The sequence below is a fragment of the Cuculus canorus genome, chromosome 1 (genome assembly GCF_017976375.1).
Source record: "Cuculus canorus isolate bCucCan1 chromosome 1, bCucCan1.pri, whole genome shotgun sequence".
NCBI classification, from domain to species: domain Eukaryota; kingdom Metazoa; phylum Chordata; class Aves; order Cuculiformes; family Cuculidae; genus Cuculus; species Cuculus canorus.
Window position 1 is genome coordinate 156,604,472 of NC_071401.1, and position 22,735 is coordinate 156,627,206.

The window sequence follows — 22,735 nt, forward strand, 5'->3', positions numbered from 1 at the left end:
GAAAGACAAAACTCCTTCATTTTGCAAAAGCAAATCCAGGGAACCCAGGTGGAAAAGGGATTCAAATTGAACATTGAGAAGGAGAGGTCTCAGAATTGATGCATTTATTAGAAGGGAACAGATGAAATGAGCAGGAAGAAGAAATTTCAGACCAATTTCCCAGCACTTGAAATACAGGCAACGACCAAATGACTGTATTGCAGTAACGTGCTTTTAGCTTTGTAAGAAGCAAAAAGTACAAATTAAAAAACCCTGATGATCAGTAGCATACTGTTATTTTATAGGTAAATACAAAACAATTTGGTGTTATAGAGTATCTTTCAAGTACGACCCTCAATATTTTCATCTGGCTGTAATCTGTGCTTTCCACTAAGGCAGTATAACCTCTCAACGTAACAGTCACCAGGACAATACCCATCTTGAGACAGCTCGGCTATATGACTATAAAGAAATGGACTTCACAATAAGAAAAACTGAAAGCTAAACTGCAACCTGTAATGCTTATAAAACACGTCCTCAAAAGCCATCAGAGAACTTCATTTGTATCCAGCTTTTTGAAGTAGTTTTGTTACTGTACTTTTATCCATTACAATAAATTTTAGCATTCTATCATTCTACACACGAAACTATCTGTAACCATCACTTTAGAGAGGATAAAGAGATCATTTAAATTATTTTGAAGGCTAATTGTTATTAAAAACCCTAGAGGATCATCAAACAAGATTTATGTTCTGGAACAATTGGTGTCCCTTGGCTATTCAGATTGAGTGACTAGCAACACTTTCCCTTAGATGATGGAAAAAATACTAAGGCAGATCCTACATATTTCTGTGTTTTTAAATACACTTCTAGAAAAAAATTCTTGAATGATGGCTATTTCTAGTTCCTTAAACTTGGTGCAAAAACTAGGCTTTTTTTGTTTTGTAGAAATGATCATTTATTATTGGACTGAACTGCTACTGATTTATGGATTAGAGTAAACTAGGTTCCTTAGGATACAAAGGATTATGAAAGCAACATAATTATAAAAAACTCTGAACAATTAACAGAGAAAAATCCCGTAACAGTTATCAGTCCCACATGGCCTATACAAATGCCAACATGACAAATCCTAGGAAGATTAGAGATTTTTTTTTTTTTCTGTGCAGTCTGATGGGAACAGATGCAAAGAGCCTAAGCACCGAGATTATCCGCTCTGTGACCTTTGTTTGGGTAAAACTAAGCCTTCAAGGAGGTCCGAAAGACAAATCTCACAGGCACAGCTTTGAGGAGAGGGAAAGGAGGTATTGTAAGATTACTAAATGCAAACAAAACCTAGTGTCTAGATCACTGGTCACTGAATTTGGAGTGCCTGACATGACTGATCTCTTAGTTATGCATTATTACAACCTGATTTCTTCATGCCTTAAGTTCTGATGCTGTCACTGATGAAACTGTGCTAATAATCTACACGATAGACAATTTGAATAAGAAATATCTGACTACTTATGTTCATGGGCAACAGAAGAGACCTCTATAGGGACTCCACCTTTGCTATACATAAACAACTTTTAGAGTTGTTAACCATGGAATTCTTCTGTTGAGTGATTTCTATTTCAAAGACTTTCCAGCTTCAGTTTTCTCTGTATGATGAGCCAATTTATCCACTTGAATCTCAAGATAAAAGGCACATTCAAATAATCAATGATTATATGATTAGCATAAAGTTACGGTGTAGAAGTGTTGTAATTTACAACATGGCTAACACCTACAAATAGGACCATCAGAGATCATCACTGACAAAACAATTAATAAATAGGTTTCAGAAAATCCTGTACCAAAGCAACCAAGAAAAGAAACACACCCCTTTTGAACATCATGATTATTTCACTCAGAAATTCTCTCAGGGAAATTTTTGTTTCTACAATGACTTCTGAAAACTCCAGTTTACAACAGACGTATGTTTGAGGAAAGCTAGGGAATAAAAACTGCTACTGCTTCTGTAAATAGAAGGGAATGAGATTCGGAGGAGGAGACTGCTGTGTCACGTATCAGGAGATTCAGACAAGGTGCTGTGGGCAAAATCAGAAACCAGCTTAAGAAGGCTTGCAGCCCTGATGAAGGCAAAGGGAAGCCTAGCATTGGACTTTCAGTCATGCATAGAAATGATGTATCCTGTAACAGAACAATTAACATTTAAGTCTAATGTAGATCCAGGCCAAGAAGATGCACACAACTTCGAGTTGAAAGGCAAAATACTAGGTGAAGTGGGGCAAAAGAACTGCAAGGTTTGATTAAGAGTAGGAATAAAGGTGAAAAAAAGGATGCAACAGGCAGTAAAAAAGAAGCAGGGAAAAAAAGAATTGCAAGCCAAGCAGCAGTCAAGCACACGCCACTCTAAATACAGAAGGACAGTGTGTGAGTGTATTGTAATGCTACTTTGCTCTTCTTGTGCATTTTTCCTGAAACAGTCAGCCAAGGAGAAAGGCACTTCACATTTACTGTCTTGATCTGCTTTGAAAAGTGCTTTACTTAAAGAAAATCTTGCCTAATTGCAGGCTCCCTGCCCCAGCTCCTGCAGTTTGCAAAGTTACATCCACACCTATTGTTTTTCCAGTATGTAACTTTCCCTGGACTATGTATGTCTCAGGCAAGCATCAACTTGGCAAGGGTGAAGGGCAAGTGTTTTAATGCCAAGCAGAAAACTTGTGAAGTAGCAAATGAAAGACCCTAGAAAAGGGGCAAAGCCAAAAGAGTAAATTCTTACCCCTTTCAAATATCTGAATGAATCCAGTTAAGTCCTGAAACAGAGGCCAAATCATAACTTCCTCTAATCAGCACTTAATCAGGGGAGTGTAAAAGTCTTTAGAGTGCATACGGAAGATAAAAATATGAAAGGTACATATAAAATGAATGCAACTTATTCAGATTTCTGCTTTGTTTTCACTTATATTCTTAGAAATTTTTATTTCCATGGGCTAGGTGGAAAACAGGATCTATAGTACTGATTCCTCTAACGCTTTCAGATTTTTTTACCATGAAAACTACTAGAAACACTTTAATTTCTTACGTACAGTATCTATTCATATTACTTCAATTACACTCCAGCTCAAGGTTTTCTACAAAGGATTGGTGAAAGTGACCTATACTCAGAATTTCATGCTTTTCCCACTGCATATACTATGACAACATCTTTCTTACAATCCCAACTACAAAAGTCTCTTTAATAAGTAAAGGAAACACTGAGAAAATAGAGGTGCTGATAAAAAAATAATAAAAAAAAAAGAGATACTTATGGGGAGAAGTCCTAGGAAAAAGCAGCAATAATGCAGTTTTCCTTGAGGAAGAAATGAACTATACAGTGACTTTTTAGAACCAGTGGCATATGTATGTTTGATTACAGAAATTTACAAAATAAGCATATTAGAAAAAGAGTACTTAGAGTACTTGTTAAAAATGCATAAATACAGTGAGCAGGGTCACCTGAATCTGAAGGCACAATCAAGATTTGCAATGAATGCAGCGTAAAATGCTTTGTAATTAAGAACTTTCTTCCTTCTTTTGCAAAACTGTCATCACATTGCACACGTCACTGACAGCAACATTTAATAACTAACCTCCACACTGGCCAATGGCAAATTAACAAATGGAAATCAGAAAGGAATCAACCTCACAATAAAATTTAAGGGCTGCCTTTGGTGTGGAATTGATTCTGGAGCAGTATCCTCATCTGCCTTTGGAAGAGCAGGACACTGAGACCAGCTACTACCTTCTGTGCACTACCTTATGTGCTAATGCTCCATTTTTCCACAAGATGAGACCATTTCACACTGTTGCAAAACACACTGCAGTGGGAGAAAAGAATATCACCTTAGCTTTGCTATCCAGCAACATTTTCAGATCAGCACTGCTGTAGACTAAGTTGATTCGCAGTTTGTAATTTTGAAAAGAAAAAGAAAGGAAAAAAAAAAGGGGGCTAGGGAGGGATGAGGAAGGAAAAAAGCTACTTCAGTTCCTTGTAGAAAACAAACAAAATGAAGGGGACTGAATTTAAAGGCCAAAGCACATATTGCAGACATGATATTCAGAAAAGGACATATCTTCTCCCATAACTACAATTGTGAAAATTAACACAGAAAGAAGTAGTTAGAACATCACAGCATATATATGTCACTGCTAAACTACTGACGAAAATCGAAAAAGAGATCTTTAAAACTCAAATTGAACAGAAAATGTTACCAGTTACATCATTTTATATTACCACACATATACACACACCAACGTGCACATGTTTTGTACCGCATGGAAAAACGAAAGGTAAATGTTGGCATTTTGCAGACAGTTCAGAATGTGCACTCCTCTATTCCTAAGAGATATATATAATTAAAAGAAAAGGTTTTGGTATTATATAATGCCACGGTTCAGTTCATCATAGAGCAGTAACAAAGCTATTCATTGCAATGCCACCTGCTTTTCATAAAGAAAAATCTCAGTATGTGAAAGTGAAAATTGAAGGGAAAAAAATTCAACCACAACAAAAATACAATGCAAAATAAAAATTAATTCCAGGGTAGTAAAGATTAAAATTATGAAAATTACGTATGGCACGCTGACACGGTGCAGGCAATTAACAATTTCTAATGTAGCAAAACAGAAAACATTCTGGGGGTTGTAAAACAAGACAATCTATGAAGCATCACAACACCACAATCATACATGACGCACCGAGGCATTATATAATAACAAAATCCATCTTAAATTATGTTAAAAATACAATCTGGGTATGATGGGGGAAGAGGGGGAAGAAGGTGATGATACTGTGTTTGGATGCATAATTATAAGGCCACGTAACTTTTTTAGTCATCCATATAGAAAACTACAGATTCTGAGTACAGTCTAAACAGCTGTGGAAATTCATTTTTTAATACATTTTTTATTATATTTCAGTCACCAACTGCTTCCATCTCAGACTCATCACTCTTGAACAGTTACTTTTTCCAATGCAGTAACTTCCACAAAACTGAAGTAGTTATTCCAGCCTTGTAAAGCTGTCATGAAAATTTATTTCACCAGGTACTAAAAGTATTTGTCAACTCTTACCAAGATAAAAATGAAAACAATAATGCAGTCAACTCAGCAGTTTACAGAGATCACAGTTTGCACAAACAAAATTTCACAGGGCTGCAATACACGTTTTGATAGGGTGTGGTTGCATACTTGTAAAACAAATACTGCTAACAGACATTTTACATATTGCGTTTACAAGAATGCTGTGTTCTCCTTACCCTTAATCTGCGCAATGTTACCTACAGAACAAGAACAATGCATTTATGGAAGAAAATAATAAACCAGTCTTAGGAACCCCTGATAAACCAGCCTCAGTAACCCCTATATACCATCTCATTTCTTTGGTGCAAAGAGACATTGGCTCTGCTCTACTCCTTTTAAAAAGAATCATAAATCAAGAAGTCCATCTGAGGAACTGGTTGCCAGAAATGCTGGGTTTAGGCAATCTTAATTCCAACTAAAAGTCATAAAGGAACACTTGACACAATGCTTAAAAGTACTTCTTCACTGCTGTGATTTTATTTTTTGTTAACCAAAGTTTAAAAGGGTATATAACAAACACACACAGATGCATGCACATGGTTCTTACTCTTTTAAGGTGTAACATCTAACTTGTTTCCCCAAACCTCACTGACAGTTTCCCAACAGTTATGTGGGATTGCCATCTTGGATGACAGAAGATCATCTTATTCATCAATAAATATTAATTATAGTAATTTTCAGATTAGGTTAATGTACCTTCTAAGAGCTATCTCCCATGTCTGGTGTAATGATGTCATCAGTTGGATTGTATTAATATTGCTCTCAACTTTTTGGCCCAAAATAACAAATTGGAGACTATTAACCACCAGTACATTTACTTATTGAAAGCTGTTCTCAGTAACTGGGTGTGGTTTAGGTAACACAGATGTGGTCTCAAGAAAGGACAAATCACTTTAAAAAATGAATTAAAAAATAATCTGAAGAATGTCATATGGCTGAATTGGGTGTCTGTTCTAAGGAACACAATTCACGTGACTCCATTCATGTATGACTTTTAAACTATCCTCCTGCTAACATCTTAATAATTTGAATTTCTAATTAGCCTCAGGTAAAGGTTCAACCTTGCAGATAACAGCTCGTTGCATTTTAAACAGCACAAACGTAAATCCAGGATCAGAGACAAAAGCAAGTATCCCATTTTACATATATAATTATGCACGTTTATTTTCAGTGACGAAACCATGAAATGCAAGAAAACATTCATCAATAATGCTTCAACAATATAGAATTAATAGCTGCTTATAAGTTGTAAGCTGACATATCCACTTTGTTCACATTGTTTCCCAACAGACATTCACGAACTTTGTAAAACATTGCAATGTAAAGGGATAGGAGTCATAAATGTACTTTATTAACATTTTACCAGATGAATTTCTAATAGTCAGCAAAACAGCTCCAGTTAAACTTTAGTTCAACCAAACAAATCAAGGCATGTCAGAAACCATGGGAAATGGACAGGACACCAGTGCATCTTTTTCTAAAAAACTACTATTCAATGAAAAGGTGAAATGCACAGATGAAATTTAGACTGAAAGAAGATTTATTTCGTAAGAGGATAGGGTGCACCTGGAGTGGGGAACACGGAAGAAAAGACTATTCACCAGACCTGGGTTTTTAGTAAATCTACCATTATGATTCTTCAACAGATTGACTTTACGCAAACCATTTTTAACACATCCAACCCCATTCATATTTGTTCACTGTTATGTCACAACTTAACAAAAGCTGCTTTCATAGATTCCCTCAATATACCATAGGTATATTAATATATTATATATAATATATAAATCCTGTATTTATAACTGGGATTCATAATAAAATACTTAAAAACCATTCTAAAGATTTGTTATGCAATTAAAAATGCCTTTGCCTCTGTAACAATAATATTTACTCTAATACATTAAAAGTGCTTATCACGTCTTCAGAAGTGCAACTCCAGGACCGGAGGCACTGAATGGCCACTGGTAAAAAGACTGGGACTGAATAACAACCCTTAAATTTCTGTGTATGCAGGAAGAAGTTGACGCTAAGAGACTAACACAAACATAGTAAGATGCCCCCTCTCACATTCCTGTGGCCATTTCTTTTGAAGCAAGCAGCAGAGAAAGGCTGGAAAAGGAGAAGCAGCCATACAACAAAACCATACATCCAAGCTGCTTATTGCAAACTTTGACTATACTGACAATTGTTGAGAAACTGCATATTCAAGATAACTAAAAAGATGGATCAGACTGAAAACAACAAAGCCAAGAACATGTTCAATTTCAAACTATCCTTCGAAGCCTTCAAGTGTTTGACACTGTGCACAACAGTGTTCTGCAGGGGGCACAGAGAAAACGCATGTAAGAAAAAAACCATTTACCTTGTAGATTTCCCACACTGCAGATCACAGTGTCTTACAGTGGGTACGAATTATTTAAAGAGCAATAAAAGAAGTAATAAAAACCCCCTTGTCTTAAGATACTGTGCCAACTTCATAAAAATAAATAGTAAATAGGGTACTCCTTAAAGTAACAGCAGATTTCCAAGCTTATCAGGAAAAAGCACAGAAAAAACAAGTTCTAGATTCACAGCACCAGTACTGAAGATTCATTACGAAAACAAAATCCAAAACTGAATATACAGATGTACTATATAAGGTTCCAGTCATTCCCCGCTGTTTTCAGAGTCATCTCCATCAAGCAGAATGGAATTTAATACAAAAATTAGTTTAATTGACTTAAGGCTGTGTGAATACATATTTTTTCTTTTTTGCAACTGAAATATAACATTCTTATTTTAGGAAAAAAAATAATTTGAAAACCTAAAAGTGACAGCTGATACATTTCTTTCAAAGTATATTTGTTATATTCACATTTCTAAAAGTAACTTTATATGACGTTTAACAATTTTGTGGAGGTTTAGAGCAAAAGTCAAAATTTAAGTTTAGGCAAACAAACTGCTGGTTAACCAATATGATAATGGTTGTATAAGAAAAAGAGGTTTTCTGCTGATACTGCCACTGAAGAGTCTGATTCATGCCCATTTTGACAGAATTCGTGATGTTCACACGGTATAACCTGTACGGCAATGAACAGGACTGACTGGAAATTTTAACTTAGAGTTAAAAGAACAAGAAAAAAAAAAAAGGAAAAGCCTCCTTACACCGCACATTACTGTATGCACAGCCAAAGTTCACTTTACAAATCCCCCTTTCTGTCTGCCTACTTCAGCTTTACTTGAAAGGAAACAACATAAAAGGAAGATTCATTTAACACTTCGTGTGGGAAGGGGAACAGGAGAAAGCTTTTTCAGTTCTGGAAGGTGAGAAATATGTTCTCTTAATGAGAATTAATTCAAGTATTAGTGGAAAGCCTACTGAACACTGATTCCAGCTTCTGTGAAGCAATACTTTCAGACCAAATCAGGAATGCCTTTTCTCACTTTCAAGAAGACTTTGTCCCACACAAAAATAAAAAGTTAGTAATACTGCTGTCAGTAGCTTTGAAGTATCAGGTTCAGACTGAAGGTAGTAAAAGGACATTGCATAGTTGGTGCCAATAGAATTAGAACTTTACAGATAAGCCAGCAGAATGGAAGTCAAGTTAGAAGCCAAATGATAATTAAAAAGAATCAGTCATGCCCAGATTGGCTGAAAGTTCCTTTTTCAATTTAAATCACCAACTAGGTTTATGTTAAGCAATGAAACAATCAGCAATATGCTGTTACAGTAAGTTACCTAGATACAGTTCGGAGCAGAGCAGGACATGTGGTCAGTATGACCACGGTATGCAGCAAGAGGGAACAAAAGAGAATCATCTCCTGGCAACATACTTTCCCCATTTCCGCAGGATAAATTCTCAACAGCAGCATGCTGGAACGAGCAACTACCTGAGACAAAGATGGGAATATTTTTGGGGGGAGGGGAGAAAATACGTTCCCATCTTGGTAAAAGTTTAGAGTAGATATTTTCAAACGAAATTAAACTTGCCCGTCTGGCTTAATTATGAATCCCTAAAATCTGGATATGTACTATATACATATATCTAAAACGTCCTAGAACTGCACGCTTCTCTAGTTTGAGAGCTGTTTGCCCCTTCCTCCCCCCCCCTCCCCCCAATTTTTCTTCTTTCTAGACATTATAAAGACCAATTTTCTTTACCATTTCTATTCCATTTACTCTAGGCTTGACAAAATTGTGATCCTGGATACAATCCTCTTGTCATTGATGCTGTAAGTTAATGCTGCAACTAAGGAAGTGTAGGATTGTGCACAAGTAACTTTAATATTAATTATATCTGATTAAACTAGCCCATCATTTTAACAGCAAACAAAAAGGGACTGTAAAGAGTATGTAAGATAAGTAGAGCACCTTCAAAACCTTTTATCTTTAACATGATCCATTAGAAAATGGAACACTGTATGAGTCTTACACTTTGAAAAACTGTTACAATATGAATAACCTAAGCAAGGCCACAAAGGTAAAGATAAAGACTCCAAAGTTCTGGCATGAAGTCTTCTCTTCAGACTATAACAATATTTGAAAGCCTTTCCTAGCAAGGACGTTCTCCACAGAATTAAGAGTTTATAATGGACAATTTGTTATTTCAACTGGGATCTTTCTGTTTGTCCACTGCTGAGCAACACAGTAAAGTACTTAGTGATAAACAGTGTGTGACATGGGTGCATGCGTGTACACACATATATGCATGCATTTCAAAAGTATGAAGCCAGTGTTATTTCATTCAGTCAGTATAATGGAGAATGGTTTTAAACGCTACACTATTTCTTCTCCCAAAGTGGAGCTACTATAGTCTGTGATCTAATGATCAGTTTTCCATTTTTATTTGAAGGAAAATCTCTTGATTTGTCAGAATCTATGACAGAAGTCATGGCATAGATTAGCAGAGATAAATTACGAATTAGATTAATGAACTATCAATAGCCCTCCTAATTTGTAATTTTTCTTCATTAAAAAGCCTTTTAAACTACAATTTAATTTCTCTGACAAAATTCACATCCACTGTCCTGACAGCTTCTAACCTGTAAAAATCTCCTATGAAAAATGTAATCATAAGATCAGTTTACTACAGTGAACTAATCTAAAAAACTTACAACCAAAACTGGCACTTGGATAGGGTTTGGTAGAGAAGAACAAGATGTACATCTTACGAATTACACTATACTGACAAAGACTATACTACGCTGCAAAGACAACGTGAAAAGTCATGGAAGGCGGTAGGTGAGAAGAAATACAAAAAAACCCTCTCTCACAAGGGAAGCACATAGAGGCAACACTTCAGCTCTAATTACCTGCCATTTAAGCAACAAGCTCATTCTCAATTCTTCTGAGAACTTTTCCCCCATTTCATGCATAACTGAAGAGATCACAATTTTAATATAATTTGTATCAAATACTGCCTTTGGAGAACAGAATGACTGAAATCTTAGCTAGAAATATTAAACAGGAAAAGGAAAGACCTGCAATACAAATCCATAGCTCATAGAGAAGCTAAATATGGAAGAATATTTTTTTTAAAAAAAAAAGGCACAATCCTCTGGTAGGTTTGATAACAATTTGAACAGAGTGGGTGACATTGGTCAAGCAATTGCAGGTGTTTTCATGCATATGTATATAGTCGTAGATTATTTGTGTCTATTTCATTCAGTTTCTACTTTCTCCATGCTCTTCAGTAATCAAGTATTTGATTTGTAAGATGCTACATTAGTGCCAGCAGGCACAAAAATGGTATAATAAACACACTCTTCACAAAACATAAAAGCCATGAACTTAATGAAGGAAGCATAGCTCTTCAGTTAAATGGAAATCAATATCTCCCTTTCATTTTTTAAAGAATAGCTTTGCTCAGCCACTTAAAGAGTCCCAGCTGCCACAGAAAGTCATACAAACTCCAAGCCCTGCTCTGTTTAAGTTTCTGTTTCATAACTCGCTTAAGGGTGTGAACAGGATACTTCTCGCTGAACTAGAGCGTAAGAAATTTCCTTAGTAGACCAAGTGAAAAATCAAATCTGATAGCTTTTCCATTTTAGCAATTAATTTGAGCTCAGTTCTGTTACAGAAGCATCAAGTCATTGGTTCTTGTTTTATCACACGCTTTATAAAAACAGGTTTGTTACCACAGCCTTGAAGGGAACCAACAGTTAGGTTCCCATTGGCCAATTTCTTGGGGTGAAACACCTTGGAAGAACTGTGGTTCAACAGGACAGGGCTTTCTGAATTCAGAGCTCGGTGTCCCTCAGGGACTAAAGTCACAGAATTAGTGCCAGGTGGCACCACAGATTTCTTAGGGAATAGAATTTTGCTTTGTTCTAGAATCTGGTTTATAGAAGAGGTGGAGGCACCACACAGTGATTCTTTTATTACTTCGTTTGGGATCTTGCTAAATAGGTAACTGGGGGCGTTATTCTCCATTACATCCGACCAAGCCCTGTAGCGAACTTCCGCTGCTCCCCAATAGTGTCTAATAGCAGACTCAGATCGATGGCCTGTCACTGCCATGATTTCTCTAGGCCCCAGTCCTGCTTCACAGAGTAGCTGGATGGTGGTAGTTCGGAGAGAATGATTGGTATATCGTTGAGAAAGCCTGGCTGCCACACTGATCCTGGGCATCATGGTACCCAAGTAGTTCACACCCATCGGTTCTCTTTTGTACCAGACAGGCTGTTCTTGCATTTGCTCTGATGTTAGCTTTAAAGGATGTAGGTAAAAGGCAGGGGGTTCCGGAGGCAACTTAGACAAATATAGCTCCAAGGAAAAAACAGGACAGTTTGGGTCCCCTGGCATATCATACATTTTACCCATTTTATGAGGATCTTCTCCATTTTTTCCTTTGCCAGGATACCTAAACATAGCATATCGACGCCCGTTCTTGTCCTTCTCAACAACAAAAGCATCTGGAGCCAGATCTCTTAAGATTTCCCTCCCTCGTTTGGCAAAATGCAACTGCAAATCAAACCACACTTTGTTGACGAGTGCTAGTGGACTGTGCAAACCCAGCACACCAGAATGTTTAATCTTACGCAAGTCCTCAGCAGCTATAGGAGGATGGTGGTGAGTCTCATCCTTTCCCTGCATGCGCAGCATCTTCAGCACACTCACAAATACCATGTTTGCACTAGAAAAATCTTTGTCCTTCATTAAGCAAATTTGACGATTATAAGGTGGCATTTTGAGATGCCGGTTTAAGCCAGCACGTATTGACTTGTAGCTTGCCACACTGTAGGTATTTCCATCATGATTCCTTATTGTGTAATAAAACTCCCTTAAGATATCATTGAGTTCACTTACTGGGACCAATTCAAAGCTAGGATCCTTGCCATTTTTGGCCAGCCATTGTTTTAATAGGTTAGCTGCCCAGCCAGTCTGCTTGTGGGTGTTTTTGATGCTCTTAGCATCCTCTTCCTCTTCCTCCAAGCCAAAGAGGACATCCTCAGGGAAGTTAAAATTCGTCTGTTCTGCTTCTACCGCTTCTTTATTTTCTGATGAAGTCTCTTCCTGTTTCAACTGCTTTTCGAAACAATTGATCAAAGTTGTACTATCAAATATGCCACAAGTACACGGCACACAGCGAACTACTTTTTGCTCTGAGAGCTGTGAAATGTGGAGTAATACATAACATTTTGGATTTTACATAACAAAAAGCAGGTGGCATTAACTGGATTTTTGAAATATGGCATGTCAACTCCATACCTCACTGGCCAATTTAAAATGCTTCAGGTCCTTCTTTATCAACCATGGCATTACACATGCTTTAACTGATTTGACTGAAAGCAAACCTAGAAACATACGCTATAACATAAGACTGAAAACCGGAAAGCACCACGTGTCATTTATTTCCTCACCTTCCATTGTTAAATACCACTATCACACACAACATCTTTTTCCAAAATCTTTTCCGGGTTTCAGGCTCCACCAAAAAAGAAAAATTCCAAAAAATACATCTTATATTTAACATTAAATATTAAAATTGTCTGTCATCCATATCTGGTACCAATACTACATATCAAGTACTGACAATGCTTTAATAGCTATAATCCACAGGTATCTTTGAAAAATGAAGTTTCAAACAACCAATCTTTATCAAACAATAAAAGGGTAGAGTGAGGCACACTTTATACTCTGCAATATCTTTGCCAGGCTATTTCTGTGACAGTGCAAAAAGAGAATATTGTCCAGTGTATTTTCCTCTTGCTTTGAAATACAATTCGGATTTAACCGTATCTTGAAACACTATTAAATGTGGAAATTTTGGCTAGAAGAAATTAATTCTATTCCCCTTAATAAAATGATTTCCAATCATCAGCAGTGTAAATATGAGGTGCCTTGTGAAACATCAGTATGCAGAAATAAAATTACAAAAAAATTTCAATAGCTTAATGTCAACGTTTAAATTTCAAGGCAAGTTCAAGTTAATGAGGAATCCAGAAGTACTACAAGTTCTCCTTTATCACCAAGTAGTTAATCCTGAAGTTTCTTTTCCGTTTTTTTTTTTTTCTATGACATATGGCAATGAAATATCAGAACCCCAATTCTTATTAACTTCTGCATTAGCATGGAAATGAAAGTGCTGCAATAATTCACTAAATATTTGTAGCTTAAAGTTCAAGCCCTTCAGACAAAAACTGGGCAGGATTTTCTTTCGTATGTTAGCTCTGTTGTATAACCTACTTACTCAAACCCTATCAGAAAACTTGTAAAAAGATTATCAGTAGGCTTGTGCTCCAAGTAATACTCTTGATCAGAAGAAGAAAAATACAAATGGACAGAAAGGATAGCACAAAACAAACAACAATTGTTTCATTATGAGCAAAAAAGGTAAAGAACTTTTCTCCTGTGGATTGTAACTTTAGAATTTTATGTAGAAATATAATCAACAACTTACCTGTGTTGTTCCCTCAGCAGTTCGCTTGTTTGCAGAAGCATCAACTGGTGGCCTGCTTGTCTGGTTTTCTGAAGGGTCAAAAAATTGTTCATTTGCAGCATCTGATCAGTACCAAATACTGCTATCCATTATGCAAATTTGGAGGCAATATTTGTTTAATACTAAACATTCAGTATGTGGCACATCTAACATTTTTCAGTCCTAATTTTCAATTATATGTATTCAAGTTGGATTACTACCATTTTTCAGATGGAACAGAAGACACAGAAAAGCAAAATGGCACTTTCCAGCCTAGAAGCAGTACACGTTTCCTTCCTTGAAAGTCTGACAGTGTAGTCAAAATATTTTGGTGCACAGTTACCAGAGGACAAAGCGCAATTGTCACTTCTCCTGCCTCGGTATGTAAACGACAAGATACTGAACTGAGAACAATCACAATTTTTCAACATTTCTGTGCAAGAAATTGACTGAACAATGGATGGTTAAACTACATTAACCATATTGTATACATAACTGCAAGATACATAACTCATCTGTGCATGGAGACTATCTTTACTAGCTCAGCAAATATATCTATGCTTGCAGCTTGATCAGAAGTTGCTTGAATATTTGATGTACACATTTAAATCCAAACTCTCCCTTCTTACTCCTTTTAACTAGTGCTTATGAGCAACACTGCTGGCTCAAAGCAGCATTTTAATTCTGTGTAGGAAACTACTAGGGTATACACTAAGGCTATGTGAACTGCAGAAAATGAGATGTTTTTGGACACATAGGCCCTTCCTTTGGTTACTGTACCTGACATGTCACAATCATTTTTATGTTGTATTAAATCATTTTATTAGCTTTAGAGATAAAAGTCAATATGAGGCATATAACTGTCAAACTCTATGGAAGGTGTATTTTAACATAAGTAACTGAGGAGATGGAAAAATGAAATAAAACTAGTTCTGATGTCAAGAATTGACATTCATTTTAACATCATATTGTGCCAATAAGAAACCAGCTATAATTCCAACTCATTTAGAAATCTTGTTAGAATAAATACCTGTTAGAAAACAATTTGCAAGGCAGGTAAAATCAGAAGCCCAGAGAACCATCACGGCATGGCCAAAGATGGAGAGAGAGCATTTAAAAATAGTTTGTCTAGATACCATATTTGAACACTCATTGTGTTCAAAGACTATTTTAAATACAATAAATGTACCTCTTTGGAACTAGGTTAGTAATCAGTTGCACTTTTCTCCCCCATTTTGTTTACTTCCAAGTGTTCTGAAAATTAAGTTAATGATTATACTTTCCTTTCAGCATGTCCTTGCTTAGAAAGGCAGTCAGATTAATTTTGAGAGGCTGTATTAAAAATAAGTACCAAGCTGCTAACGGTCGAATTTCATGCTAGGAATGATATAAACCAAGTTCTAAATAAAACAAAGCTTACAGAGTCACATGGCTGACTCCTTCCAAGGAGAGATGATTTTCAACAATGGCTGGAGCACATCTACGACACAGGCAATTTTGATCTTGACAATTTTGACAGAGATAACCCAGAAGGAACATCTCAGTAAAATACACTAATAAACAAATCTCCACAGAAGCAAAGTTTTCTGCCTCCCTTTGACAATTATTTTCCTTTCCCAGTGTCAACACTCAAGGATAACTTACCAACTCTGGGCGCTGTAACAGTGGGTGGTTCAATAGAAGGTGTAGTACTAAATGCAGAGAGAGGAATCTTCATCTGTAGAGGGGTTCGACTGCTGGCAGCACTATAGAGTCCTGAAGTACCCACTGTAGGCAAAGAAGTCCTTGTGGCCTGGGCAACAGGATGTGCAGTGGAAACAGCCTGTACTGCCAACGCTGTGCCTACTGACCCAGCACTGGCTGGAGGGTTCCTTTGAGTACCAGGACTGGGCACAGATGGGCTGTTATTTGGTTTAGTTGATGCCAAAGACACTGCAGTTTTGGTAAGGCTACCAACTGAAGATGGGCCTTGTACAGATATAAATTCAACGCTGCCTGATTGTTGGTTAGTGACCAAAGTCCCAGTGTGGCTCTGCAGTAGCTGATGCTGGGATGAAACTGCAACAGGTACATGCAAGATTACGGGCAAAGACTGCAATGAGACAGACACTGACTGAGTGCTGCCACTGGGCACTTGGTTAGTGCCTACAACTGTAGCTGTGTTAGGTACGGGAAGAACAGTTGTCGTCAAAGAGGTGGTAGAGGTCACTGGAGTCTGCGGCTTAGGATGGCCACTGACAGCTGTTGGAGGAGCAGCAAGACTGGAAGCTGGCGCTACATCAATGAAAAAAACAATAAAAAATTAAGTATCTGAGCCAAGTGGGAATATCACCCCAACACAACAATCAAACAATTTACAACGAGAGTGGTGAGACACTGTAACAGATTGTCTGGTGAAATTATGAATGCCCTGTCATTTTACGTGTTCAAAGTTAGGCTGTACGAAGCTTTGAGCAACCTGATTTAGTGAGAAATGCCCTGGCCTACTGCAGAATGGTTGGACTAGATTATCTTTAAAGGTCTTTTCCAAACCAAAACATTCTACGATTTTATGAAAAATGCATTATACAATTTGCAAAGAAAGGCTACAGATATTTTCTCTGTTGCAAACTCTATTATTCAATGGCCTAGTTAAAGATACAGTCAGTTCTGTATTTCTGTTTGAAAACTATATAAAAATGGCAAAAAAATAAGATATACAAAGAAATACAACGCAAACAGGCATGAAGAAAGCTGCAAGATTTAACTGTTGAAAACACATGAAATATAGCATTTTAAAAACTTGTTATAGACTTGGTAGACCAACTGCTCCTTCCGAAAAACACAAGAAAGAAAACCAAGTCAGTGATGGATAACTTGCTTTGTATTGATAGGACCTTGTATCCAGAAGGTTATATGGAAACCAAGGAGTAAAGTGTCAGAGCTGATACTTGCTTTAATGTAACAAAATTTCAGGATTAAATCTAAAATTCAGAAGCATAATACACTACTGAAAGCCAGTACATGCCTGCTATGATATGGTTTTGTGGAAAGGACTCAGTGTTCAACATTAGGCAATCTACTTTTAAAACCAGGGATGGCGTGACTGCAATTAATGCAAATAATGTTGGTTTTCATTCTGCATTCCCTATACAACTCTAATCTACGAATTCCATTTTTAACTTGATTCCCTTAAGAAATAAGTCTTACGGCTTTCTTTAGCTCCCTACTCAACTTCCCTATTTAACTAAATTAACACTTAGAAGGGAAGACAGCAGCATGACATGGCCTGAGCCAAGTGTTTCACTTCTCAGCAACTGAGAGATTGCAAGTTTTGCTGCCATACCCAGCGAGCTGTCTACTGAAGCATCTACTGAACCACATGTGCTGGTTGGCCAAATCAACACATTTTTTCCCTTACCTGGTAAGCACACTACACAAAAATATAAACTGAGAACATGGTAGGGAGCTAAAAATAATGATTTTTCATGTCAGAAAAAGTAGTCATAAAACACAGTCTTGGTCTGTTCAGTTAGTTACTTATTTAATAGAAAGCAATAAAACTTTTAAGAATTGTGTGTAGTCCACAGGTAGTTTCTTACTTGAATTTAAAGGGGCTTGAAAAGTTGCTGGTGTGTTATCTCCCACATTCCGCTTCAGCTCCAGCATCTGCCTCACCGTGCCAACATTTCTATGGAATGAAGTTCCATTTAGCATTTCTCAATGAGACACACAGCGTATAATTAGGCATAATACAATGATGAAAAAACCCTTGACTTTACAGTTAACATGTTCACTGAGATCTTCTGAAACCATTTATCTCCTGCTTCCATGCAAATAAAATTTAGATTTTCCCCTATGAAAAAAATGCAGAATTTCAGGTAAATTTTCAAGTGCTTGTACCAAGTTTGCCTTCCACCATGGGAATTTTCCCTTCCTTGAAATTAAACTTTCATTTTTACCCACTATTTTTTAACCACTGAAGCAACACCCATCTCAGTTTACCTAAGAATGCATCAATAACATCCACTTATGACTTTTCCGAAAAAAAAATATTAAATTTTACTATTGAAGAGCAATGAAGAAAAAGTGCTTTAATTAAAAAAAAAAAGAAAATACAGGCTTATTCATTACATTAAGTATCTTAGGTGTCCTATTGTAAATTTTAACACAGTCACAGTGACGTGGTTTGCTTACCGATATGTTGCATTGTTTGTGTTTGCAGTGTCAGCTGCTGCTTTCACTGGAGACTGAGGTTCAGCTGGTGTATCCTGAAAAAAAAACCCAAACCGTATAAAATTACACTTTCATTGTATTTCATATTACTTCATTTCTGTGTGAGATCTAAATTTTCTGGAGCCAACACTGCAGAAGAACTTGACATATTTTACCATGCCCCACAACGTCCTAGGTCCTACCTGCCTTCCCCTCTTCCATCCTCCCTTTTACAAGTCTCTTGCTGTCAGGATTTATAGCACAAGAATCAAAATTTCTTCTTGAACGTTAACAGACTTTTATAGCTTCCACTTCTTCATAGCATTAATCCAAAATATTAATTCTTGACACAGAGAAGTATTGTTTTTTGTATTCATTCTTCTACTCTCCCCTCTCCACCCCCAAAATCAAGGTACTGGGATTCACTCTTACTCCATACTCTTCAAACTGAAGTACCTCAGATTTACTATTCCTTCATATCGCTGCCTTGAACCAAACAAGACAAACCTACTTTGTGAACACCACTGAACAACCAGGTCACATCTTTCTGCATATAAAATTTCTTCATTTTTCAACATGAGGTTTAGGCTAACTCAGAAAAACAAAGAAAACAAATTCAGCTCTTACTTCCTGTCTTTTCTTCAAGTCCTCCCTTGCTGCTCCAAATCGCTTTGTCAATCTAGCAATTCTAGCCTAAATGGGAAGAAGAAAAAAAAAACAAAATGAAACAAACCAATCCATAAATATCTTCCCCAAGAACCATCAAAGAAATTATACAAAATAAAAGACATATAATTTAGACATCAAGTCAAAGGCTATTGTCGCATCATGGAAAGTTATCCTTCCCTGAAATACAGTACAACTATATTACTTCAGAGCAGCAGAAAGACACACACATCTATCACAATCTAGGTATCTTAAAAGACAAGTTGAATTCTTTTCCTTTCTACTCACAATTGCACAAACAGAATCCATCTTGCAGAGGTTCACACGATATTCTACATTAATGAAGGCAACTGAAAGCACTGGACTGTTTTAATGCCTTATATATAAACCATACTGAAAAATACACTCGTTTGCCTCTCATATTATATACTCTTCCCTCATTTATCCTATTTGTCCCTCTCACTAATACACTACATATCACGCACACCTTACTGTCAGTTTTTCTGCTCTATTTGATGTTCCGGTGTCAGGTTCATTGTCCTCTTAAACATCATTCTTGCATCTCGTCTTCTGCTTTTAGTGCTTACCTCGTTATACTATTTGGTGTCCCTCCCTTCTGTAATTACCTCAGCATTACAAGATCCTAATTTACCCTGCCTAGGTTACTGTTCTGATCACTGACTTAACTCTGGAAGCAGCAGCTGTGCCACTTGCTCTAAGCAGGTAATTTCTCTTTTCTTTTTTTTTCTGGGGGTGGGGAGCCCAGAAAGAAGAGTTAAAATCTTTTTACAAACTTCTGAAAACACTAGGTTAGCACTAGAAGAATGCAAGTTTTTAAAAAATTGGTGAATTTCATATACCATAATTTCAGTACTTCTTACCTAAAAGGAGTTGGTTCATTTGGAAACCTCATATCTTTTACATATTTATAAAGCAACATAATAGGCTACAATTACAGTCTGCCTTTAATTACATTTATATTTCAATTTCTTTTGCAACACGGATGTCTTTTGAAGCACTTTATGTAATAAAACTGTGTAAGCTTAGATTGCAAGTGTATTAACATCAGCAGATTCACAGCCTTATACAACATTATTAATTTGATACTGTAGCTGGTCACTAAAGACACTGGTAAGTATACTGAAAGTGATAAAACATCTAGGGAGGCAAAGAGGAAGTTATGTAGCACAAAGTTGTCTAGCAAACTTGAAACTTTTTATTTTAAAAGTAATATGGTCTTTGTTTGAATTTGTTATGATGTAAGCTTTTAATTGTCTTGTCATTCAAAATTCTTCCGATTTTTGTGATGGTCCTCACCTCACCACTATGTACATAATTTCTACAAAGAATGGAAGAAAGCATACCGCATTCAACACTAACTATTGGTTTCCTGGCTAGAACATAATTACTTAGTTTCTGGGGAAATAACAAGGATAAGTATCACGGGATGTTCCTTTGTTTGAACATTCTACAAAGGCCAGTGCTACTGTCGCCTCCTTTCTGCACCTTTTCATTTTTAAGTAGATTTCTGGCTTCATAGAGGCATTAGATATTTTCATACTTCATTTATTTGAAGAATGTCAAATTGCAACAGAACAGCGGAAAAGTAGTTTACTAACAGCTAATGAATCAGTCTGCCAAAAGGAAGATTTGCTTTGGGTTTTTTGATGATTAATTGGTTGCTTTCTTCTTCTGAGTAGGGAAACAGAATTTTATAACTCAAAAGCAACATCAGTACTTGCTTGCTCATCCCCACCCCTCTTCTCTGTGTGAAGTCAAAATGGCTTCCCTACTGGCAACTACAGGAGACTTACTACTAAATATTGAAGAATTTATTTTTAATTTGACTTTAGTATGCAGTTCAACACACAAACACTCACCTGTAGTTCAGTAAGCACAGTTTTATGCCTCTTGTTACATTCTACTTTCTCTATTCGGGTTTTCAAGTCCGCCAGAGTCTTGTCAAATACAGCACACTGTAAAGCACTAAGTTTTTCTTCTAACAGTCTCTGGATAATCTGCAAAGTTATTATTAAGAAAATAAAAATAACAATGCAGTCCTAGAATTTGGCAGACTATCTAGAAAAATATTCTCAACTCTTAACTAGTACCCTGCTACAAACAGAACAATGGCAATGTTTCTGCCCTGTCAATCAAATAAATCTGTAGTCACTGATAAGCAGGTGGTCGCCCAGCTAAGAGAAGTTTCTACATCTATTCTGGCAAATACAAATGGTCCCTCTTTGCCATTAATTCAAGACATTCACTTCACTGCAGTATGAGAAATATATAAAACTTTATTAAATATAAAAAGAACCTTAAGAACAGAACATATTTTCATAAAGTGCTATGTTTAGACAAATTAATTTTTCCTCTTACTTTTCTGTTCTTGAGAGGGACACTGGTATTCAAAGAATGGAAACTAAAGACATTTAACAAAACAATTTCTGAGATTTTCCCTTAGCAGAAATACCCCATGTTGCTTTTCTTGATGAAGCTAAAAATGGAAAAAGTAGAGACTGATTTCCGCAAAGTTTACTTGTTAGACTTATTTTTTTTTTTTACACCTACTGCAGTGCAAAAATTCCCCTCAGGAAACAAAAATAAACAAGCAACATACACAGTTCAGCTTTCTGCACCCTACATTAACAAAATTACAACATGCACTAGCTAACTAATTAATAGAAGCAAGGCATAATTTTTTCTTCATGACCACAGGTTTCTTTACATGCCAGTGGTGCAACCAGGCAATTAACAGCTCTCTAAAAAACTGCAGAATACTATGCTGATTGCATGCATGTTTGGAGACTTTCTTTAAAGCTAGGCACACAATAAAACTGACCTTCCTTTTCACTTCTCAGGTAAGAAAATAAAATTGTGAGCCTAAGTTTAAAGAAACGATATTATTGCAGCATAGTTTTCAAACTGTGCTTGCTCTCTTCTTAAAAGAAAGGGTCTATAAGACTTTATATGAACTAAGCCACTTTTGTTATTTGAATTATGTTGAATTTTCAACCATAAAGCAAAGAAAGCGTTTCAGGGGTTTGGGAGCACGTAGGAAATGATTCAAGGACGGTCAGACAAATGACAGGCACACATTTACCATCTGTGCTCTGCACCTCCGTTCTACCTTTTGTAATTTTTGGTCAGTATCCTTTCTGGCTGTTATTTTTACTTGGAGCTCAGCTTCATAATCTTCTCCCATGTACCGACGACGTTTAGAATGAACACTGTCAATGTCCTCAGATTTAGAACGTTTTCTTCTTGACACTTCACCTGGAACAATTAGATACAACTGCTTGTAAGGAATCTTTGAAAAAAGACATATTGGCAGAATGCCGCTGATTATCATGAAGCTTCATTTGTCCCCAGTTTAAGCTTTTACACTGTGAACAAGTAAGAATGCCTTTGGAGAAACAAAATGTTTTATGACATCAAAGCAGAACAATAGCCCCTTTCGTCTCCATGGAAAGAACCAACTAGAACTGCAACCCCCAGCCGTATGAAATAAAGTACAGTCAGAGCCTGAGCTTTTCCAGATGGGAAACAAACTCCCATGATGAGAAAGGCTGGAAGCACCAGGACAGCAGCTCCCACCCTGCCTGCCCAGGTACAGGATAATGACAGATTTGCCTCAGTGCCCTCACTGAAGATATGGGGCTGGGAGCTGTGCTCAGTGAAGTTTCTGAACTGGCTAAACATGAGCTGTTCCTGCCTGCAGGAAGTGGAGGTGCCCATCTGCTAGGGACAGGTGACCTGTGAGCAAGATAAAGGCACCGTGTGGGTGGGAACGGGGATAGGAAAGCCAAAGCTCACCTTAAGCAGATTCTTGTGAGAGGCACGAAGGGCAACAAAGAAGGGCTTCTTCCAGTACACTAGCAGTAAAA

At 36.8% G+C, this 22,735-nt stretch overlaps 1 protein-coding gene across 13 annotated transcripts in view; it reads right to left on the reverse strand.

The window, feature by feature from the left end:
- The window catches only part of ATF7IP (activating transcription factor 7 interacting protein), a 102,941-nt gene that overhangs the window by 14,882 nt on the left and 65,324 nt on the right, over positions 1 to 22,735 (reverse strand). For 9 of the 13 annotated variants that reach the window (XM_054085680.1, XM_054085647.1, XM_054085610.1 and 6 more), the window contains 8 exons: positions 21,979 to 22,124; positions 20,729 to 20,866; positions 18,810 to 18,875; positions 18,165 to 18,238; positions 17,570 to 17,658; positions 15,633 to 16,262; positions 13,971 to 14,038; positions 5 to 12,595 (listed from right to left, as the gene is read on the reverse strand). In XM_054085680.1, the coding sequence (XP_053941655.1) occupies positions 11,153 to 12,595; positions 13,971 to 14,038; positions 15,633 to 16,262; positions 17,570 to 17,658; positions 18,165 to 18,238; positions 18,810 to 18,875; positions 20,729 to 20,866; positions 21,979 to 22,124 (2,654 nt within the window). In that variant the 3' untranslated portion in view covers positions 5 to 11,152. Of the gene's footprint in view, positions 1 to 4; positions 12,596 to 13,970; positions 14,039 to 15,632; positions 16,263 to 17,569; positions 17,659 to 18,164; positions 18,239 to 18,809; positions 18,876 to 20,728; positions 20,867 to 21,978; positions 22,125 to 22,735 lie in introns of those variants that run through there. The other 4 variants (XM_054085689.1, XM_054085672.1, XM_009556594.2 and 1 more) reach the window with 2 other exon arrangements.